This window comes from Manis javanica, chromosome 4 (genome assembly GCF_040802235.1).
Source record: "Manis javanica isolate MJ-LG chromosome 4, MJ_LKY, whole genome shotgun sequence".
Classification (NCBI taxonomy): Eukaryota; Metazoa; Chordata; class Mammalia; order Pholidota; family Manidae; genus Manis; species Manis javanica.
In genome coordinates, this window is record NC_133159.1 from 151242585 (window position 1) to 151264699 (window position 22115).

Below are 22115 nucleotides of genomic sequence, written 5' to 3' on the forward strand. Positions count from 1 at the left end.
CATCAATGTGCTGGCTTAGGCTGATACCAGTATTAGGTCAAGAAGCAGAAGTCACATCAAGACGCTGCTTACCCTTTTTCTCTACAGATCCTTTAATAAGAGAGAAACAAGGTATTTAAAAACATATCCATTAACTAGAAAAAAAAAATAAGCCACACATCCCCATTTCCCTCCTCCTCATTTCCTCCTTAATCCCTAGAAACCACTAATCTGCTCTTTATTTCTATAATTTTGTCATTTCAAGAGACTGGTTTAAATGGAATAATGCTCCATAACTTTATGGATGGGCTGTTTGTTTTACCATAATTCTCTGGAGATTCATCCAGGTTGTTAAGTTTATCAATAATTTATTTGTTTTTACTGCTGAGATGTATTCCGTGGTATGACTTGTACCAGTTTGTTTAACCATTCACTAATTGAAGGATCAACTTTTGGTTATTACAGATAAAGCTGCTATAAACATTTGTGTACTGGTTTTTATATGAACACAAGTTGTCATTTTTCTGGGATAAATGCCCAGTAGTGCAGTTGGTAGGGCATATGGTAGTTGTATGTTTAGTTTTTTAAGAAATTGTCAAACTGTTTTCCAGAGTGGGTGTATCACTATATTCCTACCAGCAATGTACAAGCGATCCGATTTCTCTGCATCCTTGCCATTTGGTGTTGTCACTACTTAATTTTCTGCTATTGTGATAGGCAGGTAGTAATATTTCATTGTGGTTTTAATTTGAATTTCCCTAATCCAAACCTAATGAGATACTATTTATAGTGGAACAGGAGCAGAGAGTACTTTGGGATGGAAAATAGGCATTACTCTTGGGAAAATAGGTACTCTGAAAGGAACCTTTGAAATAAACTTTGAATGTAATAATGGCAGGTAGGGTAAATAAGAGAAAAAGATAATTAGATATTTGAAGAAAATATATATAGGAAAGGAAATACAATCATAGTATACTACTTCATTTTGCAATGTCAAAAACACACTCATAATAGTATAAATATGGTTGGCTTAACTAAAAATAGGAATATGATTATATTGAGAGAATAAGGGAGTATAGGTGAGTGTGATTTACAAGAGAGTTAAATTCTTTTATTATAGTTACGACTGCATATGTAAGATCTGCAACTGATAAATCAAGAAATAGCCATAGAACTGTGTGAATTTAAGTAGGTAACTAAGAGAACTAAAGGAGTTTAAAGTGGTTGGCTCTAAGGAGATGGGGGAGAAGAGTAGAACCAATGACTCTGGTTTCCTCATTGTTAAGCCTTTCAGTACAAATTTGTTTTTAAATCCCATTTTTATATCATTTTGGACAAAAAATTAAGTGTATATAAAAAGAGACTCTAAGATTGAGTAAGTTAGTTTAACTATATACAAAAGATGAATGTATTTCAGATGTCATGGAAAGAATGAAAATAATAGCATAGAAAAGCAAGCAGATGGAAACAGAAAGCAATGTTAATTACAAACATTAACTGAAGCAAGCAGCATTAAGCAAGACAAATAGAGCAGCTTCTCAAAGATCAAAGATCAAAGGGACAGATACTTTAGAAAAAAACAGGGATTTAAGCAACACACACAAATTCACACTTTATACTCAATGGAGTTTACACATGCCTTTCAAATACCAAGTATGGTACATATACACTGATTCATTGCTTAGTCACAAGTAATAATTTTTAAAAATTTCAACAGACTACAAGCTCACATTTAAAATTCTTCTTATTATAATATAATAAAATCAGAAATTAACAATAAAAATACAGCAAGAAGTATGGCTACTTAGAAGTTTAAAACAGCTTATCTGAAAACTCCAGTTAAAGTGGAAGTGAAACAAATTACAAATTATTTATAAATAAAGAAAATCATAGCACCACATTTTAAACTTTTTGGCTATGAATGAAACAGGGAAAAATGTATAGCCTTAAGTCCATGGATTAGGAAACAAGAAAAATAAAAGAACAAGTAGATTAAGTTTTCAAACAAAACCAAAACTAGGAAAGAAACAATAGTGTAAAGCCCACAGAAAGTAATAGGAATTGGCAAAGCTAAAGCCAGAAATTACTAAAGTAGAAAATAAGCAAGAAATAGGTTTTATGACTCAAAAGTTAATTCTTCAAACAAACCAGTGAAATAGACAAATGTTTAACACTTCTAAAAGAAAGGGCACAAATATATGACTTTTGAAATACCAAAGGGGCTACAATCACAGAGGAGATTTAAAAATTGTGTTCAATATTATATCAGTATCATAATCCAAATGCAACTTCCTTAATTTGGTAAAGGGTATCTACCAGAAACCTACAGGAGACATCATACTTAATGGTAAAGTATTAGATGCATGTTGACAAAGGCAGGTGAAAGAGGTATGTATCTACTGTCCCAGTTACTTACATAATGTAATGGGAACTAGAAATCACACTGATTCCAGTTAATGAAGTAAGACCCCTACAAGAATGAAAAGTAGTAGAAAGGAACAAATGATTTTTACTTGAAGCTGACAAAAATATGAGATTTTTTTACCTACTGAAAAAAATAGCTATTACTAAGAGAGTTCAGTAAAGTAGCAACTAAAGGTTTTTTAAAAATTAGCAATAGCTCTTCTGTCCCACAATGGACAATTAAAGAATATCTTGAAAAGAGAGGTCATTCATAATAGCCATAAAAACAATAAAATATATCTAGCATCAAACCTAGCAGGAAGTGTAGAAGACCTAAATAAAGAAAATTATTAAACTTTCCTGAATATGTCAAATGCAACTTGATTAGGAGGACATGTCATGGATGAGAAGTGTTTCCAAATTAATTTAGGAATGTGATGTTAGCCCAATAAGATTTTAAAAATTAAACTTGACAAGCCAATTTTAAATTCATTTGGAAGAGAGTATGACTCCAAATAATTGAGACATTTAGAAAACGATTATCATGGGAAGGGATTTTTCCTACCAGATGTTAAAATACACAATAAAGTTACTACATGCGATTAGCACAGGTGCAGACAGATCACTGTGGCACTGTATATAAATACACAAAAGTTTCCATTTCTTCTAGTTTACAATCCTAGACAAAAATAGTCTCACAGGTAAAATAGAGGCATGTACAAGGGTTGCAACATTATATAACAGGAAAAAAGTGGAAACAATCTATGTCCATCATAGGGAGAATAATTAAATAAATTATGGCACCTCTACCAAGGGAATAGGACTACTATACAACTATTAAAAAATGAAGATCCAAACACACTGACATACAAAGAGGTACGTGATGTATATGATATATTGTTGAATTGAAAAAAAATCTAGTAATATTATACAAATAGTGTGACAGTATACTATTAGAGGACACAGAATTATACATCTATGTATGTCTATATACTTATGTATATGTGCATCAATAAAGGATCTGGAAGGACATACATTTAACTCAGGGATTAGCTTAGTGATAGCAATGTGACATTGGGGGAAGGTGAAATCGTGAAATCTTGACTTTTTTATTTCATATTTACAACATATTTAACCTGTACTGTATTGTTTGAGGGTTGGAAATTTTTCTAAATGAAGAAAATGCAGAAAGAAAATGCTTCACAACATATTTAACTGGAGAAAGGTTTTAAGGTGGTTCACAAGATGGTTGGAGAGTAAACTGGCTGGATCCTCACAACTCAGCAACTAGTGGACAGATTGAGGAGAGCTAAGGATACAGAAGCTGTAGCAGCTTAGAAGAAATGACTTGAGTAGTGTTGCTATTCTCTCACTCTCTGGGCCTGCTCTTTATCCTCATCATACATTTACAAGCTCAGCTGACTTCCACACTTTCACTTGTGTGCAAAAAGTGTCAATCCACTGAGTTTCATGTCCTCTGGACATAGCTTCTGCCTCTCCTAGTTGCTCTCATCTGCAAACTTTTGGCTTCACTGCTGCCCAAGCATGCCAAATAAAGTTATAAATCTTTTTGCTTTGTGGAATTATATCACTTCCATTTAGTACTGAGAGTAGTTAGTTCAGCTTGGGATCAGATTAGTTCTTCCATTAATTGAATATGGAAAATAATTACATTCTCTAATCAGTGTTTTTTTTTTTTTTGGTAGACAAGTATCTTTCTAACTACAGGGTATAGAGGGAAAAATATAGGGGGTAAAAATAATATAAATTACTAAGCACTATGCATCCAAGACCCATGAAGTCAGTTTTTCTTAAATCTTGTGAAAAGATGGCTCAAGCAATTAAGTCATGATCAAGTTCACACTATAATCATAAATGATCAGCCCTGACGGTTTTAACGTGCAAATGGTGGACTCTTTCTCCTAGAAGCTGCGGTGCCCCTAGGTATCTAACTGGAACTCTTTGGCTTCCTCTCCTTCTGAGAAAGAAACTGGAGGTGCAGGCTGGCAGGAGCACTGCTCTGCTCTGTATAGAAGCAGATACACTACCAGCTCCTGGAAGGTCTTGACATCTCTACAAGGAGAAGTGCTTTTTTTGTTTTTGTTTTTTAAATGCCATCAAATGAGGAATAATTAAATAATTTGCTATTACAAACCTTTCTAGGGAGGAATTAGGATGGCAGTTTCTAATCTGTTAGAGAGCAAGGTGGGGAGGGCCACCATCCAAACTGGGGTGTTGCTCACACTCATGGGAATAACAGCATTTTGTAATTGGCAAACCCCAAGGTGTGGCTGCTTTTTTAAAAAAAACTAGAGAGTAATTCATCCTGTGGATGGAAAACAGACGCTGTACTGCACCTGTTACAGGATATTTTCCTATCCACCCCCCAACCCTGCAAAGAGCAATGCAATCACTTATGAAACTTTTCTGGTTTCTGCTTTGGAACTGCAGAAAAGTGACATGTCATTTGCAAATGGGAGTTTCAGACAGGCTTCCCAAGCCAGTGAGGAGGAGAATGTGGAATGAAGTTGTAGCGATTGTCCAGAACATCAAAGCATTGGCAATAACTCTAGTTTTGCTCCGTAAGCCATCAAAATGGCTGAGATGGGACCAAAAGAAGAAGCATTCTTCTTATTGAAGGAAGAAATACCTAGAAATAGACAATAGCTCTTTTAGCCCCATTTTCCTGCTGGAGATGCAGGCAGAAAAGTCCAATGGTTTTCACTCAAAACTGTTTCCTGGGTTTTTAGCTGAAATTGACATCTTTGATCTCTGGGTATTGGTCTGGTGCATGGTCCCAGGGCCTGAGGAAGGATTATGAACAGATGCTCTACAAAAGATTTCTGGATATCAACAACTCTTAAAAAAGACCAACATGTTGATGAGTTGAGTTTAAACAAATGAGAAATGGAATGATTTAGATTTTCTTTCAAACATTGGCTTAAGTACAAAGGGGGAAAATTCCCAGTTGTCAGAGTAGACTTGAGGTTATTTCTGAACACAGAAATTCTGGAGAGCAGCATAAGATGTTTTCCAAACCCTAAATACTGTAGGGTTGAGCCTTAACTCTAGTCAATTAAATAACTGTCATTTCATTCTGTGGATTGTGAAATTGTTTTTACAAACAAAATAATTTTAAAGCAAACAAAATAATTAGTCTTGTCTTAGGTAAATTTTGCTAATATTTCCTTAATTAAATAATTACTTCAGCCTTGAATTAAACACTGTCATGCTGTCTCTAGGTACAGTAGGCTGCCAGCTGTTTTAAATAATCCTTGAGAGTGGTTAGGTTAAGGACTCAATTTATGACCTTATAAACTAACACAAGGAAGCCTACTCCATAATGCAACAGACAATTCTGTTTATAATTCTTAATTAATCCCCTCCAGTCACTAATAGAACCCACTTGTGGCTTTCATTTCAACCCCAACTAACTGCAAGTCTCCCTGAGATGAGATGTGTTAATATGTGAATGCTGATAGGATTTACTGGCATTATGGTCAAGTATTAAATAGCTGACAGTCTGGATAAACTAGCTCCTGATAGCTCACTAGTCATAGATAAGAAGGAAATGTCAAGTTGGGCAGTACTGATGAAGTGCTTCATCAAAACCCTGAGCTGGAGGGAGGCAGAAAGAGGAAAATGCCTATGGCTGACACTGTGGCAAACACTTGCTCTGAATTTCAGAAAGTCTTAGCAGATGAGAACCAAGAGATGGTATCAGAATAAGATCAGAAGGCTGTGGGGAGGCCATTCCACTGTGGGTGGCTTCATTTATCTGTCGTCACTAGAACCCTTAGCCTGTATTTTCTTAGACTGATACAGAAAACCCAAAGTGATAACCAATTCAATGCTGTCTCACCTAAGGTAATGCAAACAGAGCAGAGTTATCTGGGACGTTCCAGGTACCTCAGAAAGGTATAGGGTGTGGGCAGAGTAATGTTTGCAGACCTAGGAGGCTCTCTGTGGAAAGGCCCTGGGAGGGAAAAAGGAACCACATACAATACTTGGCCATTTTTATGGACTGAGGGAGTAGTGTAGTGAGCTGAATGGAGAACTGGCTTGTGGCCTGGCATCTTACAGTATGCTTGGAGAACTTTATCAGGTTTTAGGGCTGTTCAGGGTATTTCTGTACATTCCTGTGAATAAGGAAAATGAATTTCTTTCTCTTTTGTTCATCAAATTGAAGAGTTAACAATGTGATACTACTTCTGGCTTTGCTGTGAATCTTTAGGCAAATTCCTTAACCTCACTGCCTAAGTTATCTCATCTGCAAAGGGGAATCATAACAGTACCTACCTCATAGGGTTGTTGTAAAGGTTAACAGAGTTATTAATATAAAGGCTTTAAACAGTGCCTGGCACATAGCTGGCACTATGTGAGCCCTGACTGAATCATCACAGCATCTCCGTAACAGCTTTCTTCTCTGGGCTCGCTCTCCTTTCCTGGAGCTGCTATGGCAGGTCAGATAAGGCTGTCGTGAGCTCTCTCCTGAAGAGCTTCCTAAGTCATTTCCTTATTCTAAATCAGTATCTTTTTAAATACATCATACACAGTATTGCCACTTAAATCTCAGAAAGGTATAGGGTGTGGGCAGAGAAAGTCTACCTCTGATCTTGTCCTCATCTTATTCAGAAGTCTTCAGGGTTCATCAAATAAAGTCTAAACTTAAGCTTGATTTGAAGCCTCATTCTGCCCCTACCTCCTGACCCTAGATTCACTCCCTAATCTTACATTTCACTGTACCTTCTCATGAACCCTCCCCTCTGCTGGAGCCACTCACTACTCGATCTCTTATTCTCCTCTACTAGTTCTAGCATGTTCTTGCTTTTACACCAGTATCTACTTGTTCTCTCCACTTGGAGTTTACCTCCCCAGCCCCAGTGTCTTCTGGGTCAAATCCTAGCCATCCTTGAAAGCCAGGACCAAATGCCACCTCTACCCTGGGGCCTTTCTGATCATATCATTTTACCATCCCTCTTTTTTTTTCCTGACCTCCAATGCACTTGATCTTTTTTTTTTAACCTTCAACCCTAGTTACCTGCTATTATAGCTATCAATTTATATGCTCCCTATATAGTATATTCCATATCCCAGCCTCTAAGCTCCTTGGATCGAGGCTGATTCTTCACTGTGTCCTATGGAGTGCTGACCCTCACCCTCTGCTATGCACAGAGAAGGCCCCCTACAAACAGGGATGGAATATTAACATTAATAGAGGGGCCTGGAATGACAGCCTGGTCTTGTGGGTCATCCTTTCTATAACTTGTTCTCATTTACCTTATGGTGCTTTATGACATGAATGCCTGTGGAAATATTTCAACTCCAGAAGTAAATGGGATAAAAAATATCCTATCAGGAAGAACTGATACAGAATGCACAGTTGATCTTCAAACAACGGGTTGTTTTTTAAGAACCAGCAATGACAAAATATCTGGAGTCCAGTACCTTTATATCTGGTTACTACAGCTGCGTTGACACTAAGAGGCTCTTGAAAGCTGACAGTGAGTGATGTACTGCTGGTTACCATGAGACAGGCATTGGTTGCCACCTCGGGGGCTCCTGGGACAGAAGGAAAAACACAAGGATCTTAACATAGCAAATCCTTTTCAAACAATGTTCCTGCCTCTTCAAAGGATACCCTGAAACACACACTATGGAAACATTTGTTTGTAGAGCCTAATAGCTTTTGCTTTTGAACATTTTCATTAGAACTCTCAATGGCCTTTATTTGTTGCCATCATGGTCTTATTTGAGCACTAGAACATCTTCTGAAGGGGTAAATAATGCCAGTTAAGCTTTCCCAAAGTCTCCTGGAAACACAATAGGAGATTGGGCTGGACCAGGGGAGAAGAGGCCAGAAAGTGTTAGCAGGAACCAACAGTTGTAGATAGGGACTATTACATTTCATAAAGTATTTTCATGTAAAGCATTTTATTGGAGCTTTTTTGCAACCCTGTTGGATAGAAAGGCCAAGTAACAGCATCCCTACTTTAAGGATGAGGACACTGCAATCTAAGGAGGCAGAATTACTTGTTTAAGGGCATATCAAAGCTAGGATGAAGGCCCATGGTGGCACATGCCTAATTCTGGGCTCTTTCCAGGATGGAATGATAACTTGTCTTGCTCTCACACTGCCTCCTAGTATATCAAGTAGAATTTTCTGAGAAGGAGTTCATGAGCAAATGTGTCCACTAACCTCAGGTTCTGAAGGACTCCTTATGGCCTTAGGTATTCCTTAACACCCAAAAGATGTTCTGTAATTTAGAAAATTACTGAAAAATGGCATCAAGTCTAAAAATATATCTGTCTCTAATATTAATCTGTCCTAAATGAGGTATAATAGAAAATGTTAAAACTTCTGAATGTCTTAAAAACAAAAACAAACCACATTGTCAGCATTGCTGAAAAGATTAACACTGAAAGTAATCTTTCATTCATGTTGCTTAAACTACTTGCTTCAAGAGAGGATTAGGCCTAGATTTGGCACTTCGTATATAGTACTACTTCAGAAAACAAGATTTTCACTGCCTTTAGTATTGGTCTATAATCACAGAATTTTCACAATATATCACAAGATTTTCACTGCCTTTGGTCTTTGTATCACAAAGCAGAAGCAGATAATTTCCAAACTAATGAATTCCTCTTTCCCTTACATTTAAATTTTCATGTCTAATTTTTTTGCTGTTGTTTAAATAAGGCATTTTGGAGGAAGATTTTAATATTTCATGAGTGTTTAAATGTATGTAATTTTTATATTGGGGCTGCACTTAGCAGTACCGTCCAGTGCTAATGGGCATTAACCAGGAACGAGGCTTTCTTAAACCAACAAAATGAATTGGTAAAGAGAATGAAGTGCAGAGAAAAGTGTAATTCAGGGGATGACTGACTATCTTTCTCTGTCGCCTGTATTGACTGAAGGTCAGTTTATATAAGATCTATATTAAAAATGCAGTAGAGAGTTGAAAACAGCTTAAACCTGGGCTTAAGCAGAAACTGGACAAATAGGTGAACAAATATTTTTCTACTTCCACATCCCCAAATATAGCCACTTAGGGCATCAGACCATCCAGGTTATTAGGCATTAGGGCGTAGGGGGGTAGAAAGTGCTAGATGAGTGTGACATGGTGGAGGGAGGCCAGCAGCACTGAGGCCTCATGGCTGTGGCCATGAGAACCTATCAGGAGCCAGAAAATCAAGCAAAACAAAGGATCCTTTTACAGCCTCCCAGGGCCCTTGCTCCAAATAGGCTGACAACGGCCATCCATGACCCTGTAGAGTTGCAGAAAATCAGTAAAAGAAGGCATGGTTGTCTTAAACCAACCTGGCTTCTAGTTAAATGTAGAAGTCCTCTGCTAATACTCACTGGCATGTTCAAAGCCTGTTTTCATGCGTCTGTAGAGCCGATACCTCCACTCCCAAGCTTTCAGCTGTTTCTCTTTCTCTGTGTTGTCCAGACTGAATCCTTCATTCTCCACCTGAGCAGACAATTCACTCACCCTCTCCTGGGCTTCCTGCACCAATGTGTCGAGGTGCATTGCTCTGCTTTCCAGGCTGACAACTGAAGGGAAAGAAATGGGGTGACTCTTTCTGTGGCATGCTGCTTCATTGATAGGATATCTAAGGGTCTACTATACATTAAAAAAAAATGTCTGGGAAAAGTGGTATCCTATGTTCTTTATTAAACTATCTTACTATAATAAGGCCTAATTAGTGGCATTTATAACTAGATTAAGTGGTAAATCTATTAATTTAAGATACTGCAATTGCCCTCTGGTCCTCTTGTCACATGTACCACAAATAGCTGCTTAGCACAGTTAATTAGAATTCTGTTATCAAGTACCTGTGAGGGCCACTTCTAATTCAACTTGTGTACATTTGTTTGCATGGTCTTTAGAGGGATAAACACTTAGGACAAAGGCTCTGGAGGACTAGGAAGACCCTAAGAAAAGTCATCCACAAGGTATTCTGCCCAAGTTGTTTGGTCTTTTTTTTCTTCCCCCTTTGGTAGAACCTCATTCAGATTTTCTGCTCTTACCACATTCTGCCCAGCTCATAGACATTTTTGTATGTATGCCTTAGTGGTGTGATTCTGTTATTATTAATCAATTTATTTATTGCTAGCCAAGTGTTTCACTACCACTGCCACAGTAGAACTAGCGAGTTCTGATGGCTGGATGACTTGGCTGTGATCAGTCATGGATCTTCCATCGATTGGATGTTTGATTGCAGTCTGATTGTAGGGATGGTCTCTCCAGATGCCCATGCCCAAGAGAGCAAGGGCTAGACACTTTGTTATTTCTGTTTTACTCAATATGTGATAGTCTTTATTTGATTCACATCATATTGTTTACCCAACCTGCCCTGTATAAGTGAATATACTTGTGATAGAACATTTCACATCTGTGAGTCAGGTTGGGAGGCTGCTGCTTGTGTTTTTCTCATGGATCTCATGCATGTGAGGGACTGCCTAGGCAGTCACTGAGTCACTTTGGAGGAGTGCTTTCTGACTAGTGATAAAAGAGGAGAAGGCAGCCTCACATGGCCATGTGGTAGGGTATCACACAAATAATGAAACAGATGAGAATACAGTTCTGCAGGTCTGTCGCCAACATGTGTTTGACACTCTCTGTGACCAAAACAATACTTCCCCCTGGTGAGTGGGAAAGAAATCCAACCATTTAATTCTTCTAATTAAGGGGGAAAGTACTATGAAGATAACTCAAGTGAAAATTTGTTAGGTGTATTTTGAAATGGAAATTAGGTGGTTATATATTCAGATTCTCTATGTGCATGGGCATGTTTGCATTAATTACAGGAAATGAATACTAATTTATTATTGCCCCTGCTCACCATCAGTCTAAATTTATTTACAGGTGAGGTCAATGAAAAATTAGTTGAGTCTTTTTTCTTTTTCTTTCTTCTTTCTTTTGAAAGCTGCTGTTTAGAACACTCAGGACTGTGTTTGCTGCAGATTTGTCATGGTTCATGAATGTTGCTGGAGCAGTCAATCATGGACTCTAAATACTGTCACACTTTTTTTTTAAAGCCTCAGTCATGAGCCATGACAGAAAAATAAACAAATAAATATAAGGCTAAAAAACTCTTTCACTGAGCAGCTACACTATGCAGAATCCCTGGGGAAGGCTAAAGGAGGCCAGAATAAATGATAATGTAAGTGCTGTGGACGTAGGGAAGCAATGGTGGGTGTATGAACACGGAGGTTCGGGAGGAAAAAAATACACATACACACACGCGGGTGCATACACCAGTGGAAAAATTGGCAATATTAGTAGCCTCAAGGTGCAATTTCCTGGAGCAGTGAGATTGACAAGTCAGTACTAAATGCTGTTAATTTAACTAACTTCAGATTAATGGTACAGTCTGCTATGACTGAAGCCCTCAAACACAGTCTCATTATAGCCTTGCTGGGAAGGTCCTAAATATAGGCATTGACAGTTTAAAACAAATTCGTATACATTTGTGTATTTTTAGACATAGGTTAGGCGTCAGAGTTTGTGTCACAGTTTTCAGGTTGATTAATTGACCCAGTAACTGCACCCTCTACTCACTACCCCCTCCTTCCTCCACTCCAAATTATAGAGAAAATGGGGGAATTGTCCTTGCTAAGTCATTCAGTGAGCTTTTTATTGTAAGCCTGATGTTTGAATTGCATGCATGCATCAACACTTGGGTGATAGACACATGATTTATAAAAATAAATTTTTCTAATGCTATGAAATCCCTCCTATTAATTTTTATACCCACAACAGTTATTACTGGTGTGAATTCCAGGTGGCATTTCAGATGGACAGCTTCTCTTGAGCTATGCGTGGCTACCCCTTGAAATTTTTTCTGCTCTCCGTAGCACAACACATTTTGTTTCTAGACTTTCCCTTTCTTCCTAGGCTATAAACTTCATATGGTTTTAGTTGCAGTGGTAAAGGGATTCTGCATCTTCAAGATAAATCATTTTGCCTCTTTATAGACTAATAGGAAAGATCCATACAATTTTTTAGCCAGGTGAATTTTTCAGGATCATCTAGGTCCCTGTGCTCCCCAAGCTGGGACACCTAAACAACAACAGAATACAGTGTTGGTCTTGGTGGAGTGTAGTGGGCATCTCTGAAGCCGTAGAATTATTATCTGTGTCTTCCTGGTGCATAATTTTTTCTGTGCACATTTTGGTAAAAGCTCATTATTTAGAAATTAAAATGAACATTTTTATCCTGGGGAGAGAATGGAAAACTTCCTCCCAAAGTGAGGACTTAAAAAAAGAGAAATTTTATGGAAATCTCTTCCTTTATTTTCAGGCTAAGTCCCCAGATGCCCCCAGGAATATACTCACTTGCCTCTGTTGTTAGAGATGATTCTGTGGACAAGTTGGAGAGGCACTGACTGAGCCTCTGCATTTAGAAACTGAGTGAATTTCCAACCATTTCACCCAGCAAACGTTTCACTATTTCTTTTTCTATGGATTTTTTAAATAGCCTAATAAAATTCTCTTTTGAAAGATTTTCTTTATTGACTACCAAATCAGCTGACTTATAAAGTAAACATTTTCTCCTTGTTATTAACGACCCATATAACTGCCAGTGGAAGCATCTGTTCAGTATGAGATAACCAACCTAACAAACTGGGTTAGTATATTTTAAGCAGAAGCAGGTAAATACAGTACTTATATTAGACTAGTAGTTTTATCTTGAGTAATGGTGGGATAGTTTAGGCTTTTTGACACCTTTCAAATTGTTCTGAGAGCACCATTCCTATTTTTTGCCACTTTAGAATGAGAACCTTTTCAACACTCACTTTCATTTTAAAGATGAAGACATCTTTAAGTTTCACGGAGGTGGAACAAAACCTTAAAGAACCCATGGAACTTCCTCTAAACCAAATGGAATGCAAATCACCCTGTTATCACGGTTGGCAGTTTCCTAACTATTATCTATTTGACCTGAGATTGGTGAACTCATTTTGGTTGGTTGGTTGGTTGGACATAGAAACTAGAAAGACTGTTTATTTTATGATTGATTCTCCTGCCCATCCACTTCTCTTCTTCTGGATCCATTACCTTTTCACTTCCCCACTCTGTATATTTTTCTCCTGAGTCCGGAACTCCTGTTCTGTTTGCAGCATTTGGTCTTCTGTCTCTTACTGCAGTCGGTTCCTTCTCCAGCCAAGCAGCTATCCCTCGGAGCCCTCACAGCCAGCACAATGGAGGGTCTGTGAGTGTGTGGTGAGCAGTCCAGCCAGGGCAGGACCACTCAGCGGCTCCTGAAATAGGCCCCATGCTATTGTGGTGTTTAATTATCAACAGCATTTCTACCACCCAGTGTTTCTGAGTGGGTATTTGTTATAAGACCTGCCCAGCTAATTAACTACGGTGTAGGGGTGGGGGTGGGGTGGGAACTTGGTGTTCCAAGAATACAATTACAGTTACTGTTTAAATCCTGAGATAATAATGATCAGATTGAGTGGTTTTTCTTCACCATCAGAATCTAATCTATGGATCACCAACTCCTTACTTATTCTTAATTTTGTCCATGCCCCACAAGTGGTGAATTTTGGCTTGGTTGATAATTACTTACAGTTTGAAAGTATAATGAGGGTAAAATGTAAACTCATTTTAATTTTAATTGAAGACTTTAGGTAACAATTCATTGCACTTGCTTGAAAAAAATGAATACAAATATTTACCCGTTATTAATGATATGCCATTTTGTAATTTAACAACTTTTCTATTGTGATTAGCATTTTCCTTTTTTATTGATGAGAGGCAGTAAGGCAATAAGGAGGCACTGAGACAATTGTTTAATCACAGTGTTCAAAGGATCCTAATAGCTGGACTTCAATGCCCTTCTTTTAGCACTCTTGGCCCTATATGGTTTACTCCATGAGGGGAACTCACTACTCACCAAGGTGGCCTAGTCTATTTTCATTTTAAATTTAAAAGAGCTTAATATAATTTTAAAGTTTCTTATCCTGAATTGAAATCTGCTTTATTACTTTCAAAGTGTAGGCAAGGTGGTAAAAAGGCTTTAGGGTCCTATAGATCAAGCACTGCCCCTTATGAGAGTATGATCCTAACCAGTTTTGCTGCCATCTTGAGCCCAAATGTCTCATCTTCAAAATGGCATAATAATAAAACCTGTCTTATAAGTTGTGATAAGTTATTGATAATCTTGACATAGAAGGCTCTCAATAAGTGGAGGTTCATATTATTATTATTATCACATTCATTGGTCTGTGCTTTACTTTTAGAGGTACACAAAAATAAATCAAACACTTGTTTTATAAAATAGCTCTGTGTTCCTCTATCAAAAACAAAAATATCTTGCCCCAGATAAGAATTTTCTGTTCCAGCTACCATTCAGAAATACAAACTAAGTGGTGACGATTTCAACCCTACCTGTTATTTCAAAGGAGAAAACAAGGTCACTTAGGTTTAAACCTTGCTTTGTAAGCCAATATCCTCTGGGCAACCAAGAATAGCAGTTAATAAAATTTATCTTTGCTGATCATAAATGACAACCTTCCAACAACCTTGCAACTGACTTATTTTCAGGTAGGAACATCAAAGAAATATATAGAAGTATTCTAGTAATTAAATGTTTTTAATTCAAAAACTCACATGCCAGAAAAATGTAAATTTCAATTTACCTATCTTGCCAAAGTTCAGGCCTCAAAATTCACTGGCTTCACTTAGGTCCCAACCTGTTGTCTTGTCTTCAGGTTTTCCCAAGGACTTTGAGAGTGTGGTTCCAAAAAGGTTTTAGAGATTTGGAGCTTAAATGTTTCATTTTAATTACTATTCTCCTCCTAGAACTTTCTCCTCCTGGAACTTTCTCCTCCTAGTACTCATTGCACCCTGGACATGGGGCTCTAGAATGTTCTTCCTTGCTACTTTCCAGCAGAAAGCGGGCTTGCGAAGTCTGTACTATATCATTTTGGTTGTAATTGTGGTTCTGTAAGAAGCCAGAGCCAGTGACACAGAGAGAGACTTTATGCTCAGGACTCCCACATTCCAAAGGGCAAATGGACATCTTTTCTAACAAAAACATAAGACACTTCAGGAAATAATTTAGAAAACCCCCGAGCAGATCACCCAATGATGTCTTCAGAGCCTTAAGTATGAAATAAGATAACTGTATCTTCTGCCAATGCTATCAGTGCTGTCCAATGGAAATACAGTGTGAGCCACATCATTTTAATTTCCTTGTAGTGACATTAAAACAAAAATAGTAAAAGTAATTTTAGTAATATATTTTAGTTAACTCAGTAGATACAAAATTTTATCATTTCAACATATAATCAAATAAAATATATTGAGATTATATATATGTGTGTGTGTATATATATGTATACACACACACACACACATACACATATATATTCATATGTCCTTAAACCTTAAAAATTTGGTGCAAATTTCACATTTAAATCACATTTTAACTTGCACTAGACACATCTTAAGTACTCAATAGTCATATATGGCTAGTGGCTCCTGTGTTGGATAGTGTAGTTTTAGGGGGGCGTAAAATTCTATAACCTTTAAAAAGTCCTTGTATTTGGCAGTGTTTGCATAACACAAACTATAAAAGAGATGGGTAAAATATTTGAATTCTTTACTGGAAACTCTTAGGTTGTTTTGTTTTGTTTTTTGAGAGTTATATTGGCTAACAATTTCTGTGTGTGTGTGAGCATTTACAATGTACCAGTGAAATATTTTAAAGCTATTACTAATTACACTTATTTCCCAACAATCCTAGATAGGTAGTCGGTAGCTAGTCTCCAAGAGGGTCCCCAGTAATCTCTATTGGTTGGTCTGTGTGATCGACAAGATTTGGCAGGAAATAATAGTATGTCATTCCTGAGATTAGGTTATCAAAGACACTGTTGCTTGGTCTCTGTCTCTCTCTTTATTAGATCATTGCTTTGGGGGAAGACAGAGAGGCCTGTGCAGGAACGAACTTAAGAATTTTCAAACACACTCTGAATAAGTTTGGAAGTAGATCCTCTAGCTCAGTCATGCCTCAAGATGACATCAGTGGTTTCACTGGGGGAATTTAGGGACAAGGACCTTGAATGTGTATGCATGTGTATACATACGTGTTGGGTGGGCTGTTAAAGGCATCTTTAAACTTCGTAGTGTTTTATTTTTTGACAGGAGAATATATTTTGCATTGCATGTGTATTTAGAAATTAAAAACAAAAGAATGAAAAGATAATGATCAACTCTTGAAGAACAGGTGACTGGAACATAGGCTGTGGCCATGTGATGTCTAAATAATTATTTGAAAGGAAAAAAAGACATCAATGCATTCAAAATTTAGTAGAATAATTCCCTTCAAAATAATATATTCACAAATATCTTCAGAAGAGGTAGCCTTGGAATTCATTCAATTAAACATATATTTATTGAGTGCCTACTGTTTGTTGGGGATATGGTGATGAATAAGACAGACAGGTTCTACTCTTATGTAGTTACATTCCAATGGAGGGGAGACAGAAAATAAACAAATGATAACATTGAGAAAAATATCATATAGTGATAAGTGCTATGTAGAGAATTAAAGTGATGTGCTTAGAAAGTGACTTTATACTTTGGACTTGGTGACCAGACCAGAGAAAGCCTCTCTTGAAGATACTGCATTTAAACTGAAATGTTAGGAAAGAGCTGGCCATGTAATGATCAAGATTAAAAGCATTCAAACATGATAAGCATAGGGAATAGCAAGTACAAGGACCCTCTGGTAAGACAGTGTGGCATTGCAAGGGACTGAATGAAGGCTGGGGGCTTATCATGTGTTAGGAGTGAGCAAGATGCGATGAGGCTCGAGGAGCAGGTTGTAAGGGTGAGTATTTGTACACCTATTTTAATGAAGCAGATAAAAATATCTGGGGACTCAGTCTAGAGAACTGCCTAAGGCTTGTTCTTTATGCAGTCTTAATAGTTGCAAATCTTTGTCCTTTGAGGCTGGATTTGATTTCAGGAAACCTCTTAAATGATTTGAAGGCATGTCTGGTGAACATGGAGGGTGATGATGCTGGGCAGTGCTGTTTTGGAACAAAAATCAGGTGTGACTCTAAGAAACGAGTCAAATTTTCTCATAAACTGGCTCTGAGGACAAATCCAAAAGTGTTTAGAGCAATGGCCGCACTGTTGGAGCAAGTGTGGGGTCTCCCATGAGGACAATGTTAAAGGATAACATTCGTTTGGATTGTAGACTTTGTGGTATGTTTGTTTATATAAAGTCAGCCTCATTAGTTTACAGTCACACCTCTTAGACGTGCCCTGAACCAGTCCCAGCACCAACAGGAACCCTCCATTACTGTAGAAACTAGTGGTGCGCCCTGACAAGTCTGCCAAAATTGTAACAGTGGTGTCTGCACCATACTTGGATGACAGCTACTTTGCAGTCACATTTCATGGTAACTGAATATAACTAATTCTAGGTGACATTTCCTACTTCCACAGGCAGTAGCAGAGAAAGAATGAGAGAGAGGAGTTCACAAAGATGCAGAGAGTGGAGAAGATCTGCAGGAAGAGAGAACACAACTATAAGGAAGGGCAGAAAGACTAAATATCAGGAGCATTCCACCATTCTTAGCAATCCATGTTATTAAACTGTGTAAAAATAAAAACAATCAGGGTATATCTATAAGAAAGCTTAAAATTTCAGTTGAAAATTTCTGAGCACCTACTATGTGTCTGGTACTGGGGTCAAAAGATGAGACAAAATCCATGTGAGTGACCAGATTTGCATGTGGTAGGTATCCAAAAAGAACTAGTTTCTTTATGATTACTGTTTTTAGAGCCTAAATGATTCCAAATGAATAGAAGACTCAGAAAGGCAAGGGTCTAGTTGATGATTCAGCAAATTCTTCTTAGAGAATCTGGTGTGATTTGAGGATTGGGGCAGGATTTGGATTAGTCAGAATGTGACTGGGGACTTTCACATATGGAGACAGATTTTTCTCAGATAGCAGTAGTTCCACTGAGTGTGAGTCATGGTGACTGGACCAATGAGTGGATGAAACATTCAAAGGCAGAGCCCCAAGTGTCCGGTGGTACCTCTGGATTTCAGCTTTCCTAGCTCTGGTTCTCTCAGATTCTGCCCCTGTTCCCTGAGCTCAACATACTAGTCTGAGAGGAAGGAGTTAGGATTCTACTTTAATAATGGCTGATGTTTTCTTCTAGAAGGAATGAGTATTACTTTGTGCCACTTGCCTAAAGGAGGAAGGAACAGAGAAAAGTTGCTGAATAAAGATAAAAGATAGTACCCTCATCTAAGAAGCAAGTGGGGGGTTTGGTATATAATTAACCTGGGGCAATGTGGGCATTTGGGACTTTCCCTTTGAATAAAGAAATGCAGTTGAGTTTCAACCATGTTTATAAAGAACACCTCCATATAGCTCTCTAGGGTTGAGCGGTTAGGGACTGGAAGGCAGGCTTAACCAATGGCTTAGGAGTTAAGTCCCTAAACTCATTTATGTCTGTGATTCCTGTTATAAAATGGGGAGAATTACAGAGGATTTTTCTGAGTTGTGTTGAGATCTTTAGTTTGTGTAGTGGAAAGAGTATTGGGTTAGTTTTCAGAAGAGAACACACAGGGGAAGGGAAGACAGAAAATTAATCTTATTAGGAACCCTGCACTCTCCTTTGAAATACTGACAGGCATTAGAAGAGGAACAGACAGAAAGTCAGGAAAGAAGGAATTAAGCTTCTACAGTATGATATTCTGCTAGTACTTTTCTACAAATACGAAAGCATTTAATGCAGAAGGTCTGGGTTCAAGTGATGGCTTCACCACTTACTAGCTTTTAGCATTAACTTTTCTTATTCCAGTTGCTTCATTGATCAAAATGAGGAGACAAACGCCCATCTCATAAAGCCAATTGTGAGGATCAAATGAGATGATACAAGCAAAAGTATTTTTAAAATGTAAACACTCTAAGAATTTAAGACGTCATGGTTATTTTTCTTCTTTTATATCCTGCCTCTACAGCTTCTCAGGAGCAGTTCGTAGCAGGTGTTTGCTTATCTGATTCTGGCTAGCAGACTGCAGCTTTTCTCATGAGATGGCTCATACTCTTGCACAGAGGTAGTTCTGTTTCTTTTGCATTTGGTATCTAAAGTGAAATAAAAATCCCTGAAAACAGATTGTATTCTTCTACCCTGCCTTCCTCCAATAGGAACAGAACATTAGTGTGTGAAACAGAACATACACCATAGGATCTTAGCGAATAGTACAAAGAGAAAGATGTGGGGGCCATTAGTAGCTGTAGCCCTCCATATTGGTTATTTGGAGAGGCAATACATTTTCACAGAAAGCTTCCAGGCTCTGGTGTCCCACAGATTTGGGCTTGAGTCCTTGATGTCCCTGTTCATTTGCTAGATGTGTGACCTTTGGTCAGTCACTTAACTTCTAAGTATTAAAAATTTCTCTTCTTCTAAATGGAGTTAATATCCTGAAGGGCTAATGTGAAAAGCAGAGATAATGTATGTGGAGACTCCATAGCTACTCAATCAGTATTCCTTTGTCATTTTTACAGATATGGGTATCTATACATGATATTATCTCTCTGACTTCTTGGGTAGTCAAGGTGACTTAGGTGTCATATGCACCACAGGCTAAAACCTGGGTTTATCTCTCACCTTCCTTTACAACTTTGTGATCATAATTGTGGTTATCATCCCAGAGGGAATAATAAAAGCCAGGGATCTTTTGAATGAATTTGATTTTGCTTTACTAGATATTTAGTACTTGGGTTCTTTAATGGAGATTTAATTATGCACAAGGGGGCTTGGGGAGATTGGGAATCTTACTGGTTTCAGGAAGAATGCAGAGATCTTTGTAATATCTTAGGTAAGTAGAACTAATGTTTCATCCAGCCCAGGGCAGGCAGTATCTGGATGAATGGTCTCCTTGTTTCTATAGAATGGAGCTCAGTCTGCATTCTCTGTGTTCAGACCCTCTGATTCTGTCTCCACTACTCTCACTGGATCTTTGGGGTAGACATTAATACAACAAAAATTGGAAGGTAGCGAATAAGCCTTTTTGATTTCTTCCATCCTTATTTGCCCATCTGTCTAAATCCTTCAGTTCCACTAGAACACATGTATCACTTTGATGGTGGAGCTCCTCTTGAAGAGCCCTAGTCCTGCTGAGCCCAAACCCTCACTCTCTTTGACATCGATGTGGTGAGCTTAGCATTTTTAAAATAAAGAGTTTTCTGATGCAGGGATCTGCCTCTGTACCTAGTCTTTGGGTGGTGGGGGTTTGTGAAATTTAGGAGCAGAGATGTGGCCTCTAATTATGTATTTGCTTGCTTCTCTTTCAGCCTTCTGGGTCTCACCACTTGGAAGTACGTGAATCAGTATTAGTGAAGCTAACAGTTTGATGGGTTTACTTTTTTCTTTTAGGAAACATAAAAACTGTGGCTCAGAGCCATTGTGGTCATTGGGCCAGAGAGTTTGAACCAAGGGGAATGTGAGTGCCTTCCTCAGAAGGCTGCTGTGAGGATGAAAGGAGTGAATACATGTAAAGTGCTCAGAATAGTGCCGGGCACAGGGGAAGGGCTGCGTGATTTTATCCCATCAGCTGCTGGGCGGGGTCTGCCCTGGTTCCAGAGCAGCTCCCTTTGGCAAGTACTATCAGCTCTACTTCAAAAGTCATCCAGAAAGAAGCCATTCACAAAAGACCACGTTATATGAAATATCCAGAGTAGGCAGATCACTAGAAACAGAAGGTAGATTAGTGGCTGTGTAGGGCTGGGAGGAGTGGGAAGGCTGGGAGTGATAGCTAAAGGGCATGGATTTCTTTTGGGGTTGTGAAAATGGTCTAAAATTGATGGTGGTGATGGTTGTACAACTCTGTGCATATACTAAAAAACACTGAATTATACACATTAAGTGGGTGAATTGTATGGCATGTGAATTATATGTCAATGAAACTGTTAAAAGATATATTCAGAATTCACCTCTGCTCACCATCAATGTCACCACTATGCTGGTCTAAGCAACCTGCATGTATGTGACTCCTGGACCACTACACTAGCCTCTTAACTGGTCTTCCCACCTTTACAGTTGCCCTGCCATTGTCTTTTCTCTACAGAACTCTGTAGTGGTCTTTAAAAATATAAAGCAGAACATGTCATTCATCTGCTTAAACTGCTCCACTGTCTCCCCATCACAATTACAATCAAAGTGAAACATCTTATCATGGCCTCCAAGATCCTGGTCCCAGAGAGTTCTTCCTCAGAGCTCACTCTCCCCTTTGTTGATTTTGCTTTAGCCATGCTGGCCTTCTTGTTCAGATATGGCAACCTCATTCCTGCCTGCCTCAGCAGCCTTCCTATTTGCCATTCACTCTGCCTAGAATTTGGCATCTTCCCATGGCTCATTCCTAGGACAAAAGTCAAATGTTACCGCATCAGAGAGGCCTTTTCTGCACAACCCTATTTAGAAGAGACCCCTCTCCATCAGTCTCTAGCCATTCATTCACTCTATTTTCTTCATAGGGTTTATCACAACTTGAGTTTATATTTTAACTTGTCTGTTTACTTGCTCACTGGAAGTCTCTTCTACTAGTGTGTAAGTTCTACGAGAATGGGGATTTTGTCTTGCTCATCACCACATTCCTAGTACCTTGAATAATGCCCTGTCCTCAGTGTTTGTTGCATGAGTGAATGAATGAATGAATGAGTGAATCCACCATATTGACTGTGGA

General features: G+C 38.2%; 1 protein-coding gene across 1 annotated transcript in view; it reads right to left on the reverse strand.

Annotated features, from left to right (window-relative positions):
• Positions 1-22115, reverse strand: part of ANKFN1 (ankyrin repeat and fibronectin type III domain containing 1) — a 376020-nt gene that overhangs the window by 120903 nt on the left and 233002 nt on the right. The window contains exons 6-7 of the mRNA XM_036999166.2: positions 9749-9943; positions 7831-7944 (exon numbers count right to left, since the gene is read on the reverse strand). Of these exons, the coding sequence (XP_036855061.1) occupies positions 7831-7944; positions 9749-9943 (309 nt within the window). The remainder of the gene's footprint in view (positions 1-7830; positions 7945-9748; positions 9944-22115) is intronic.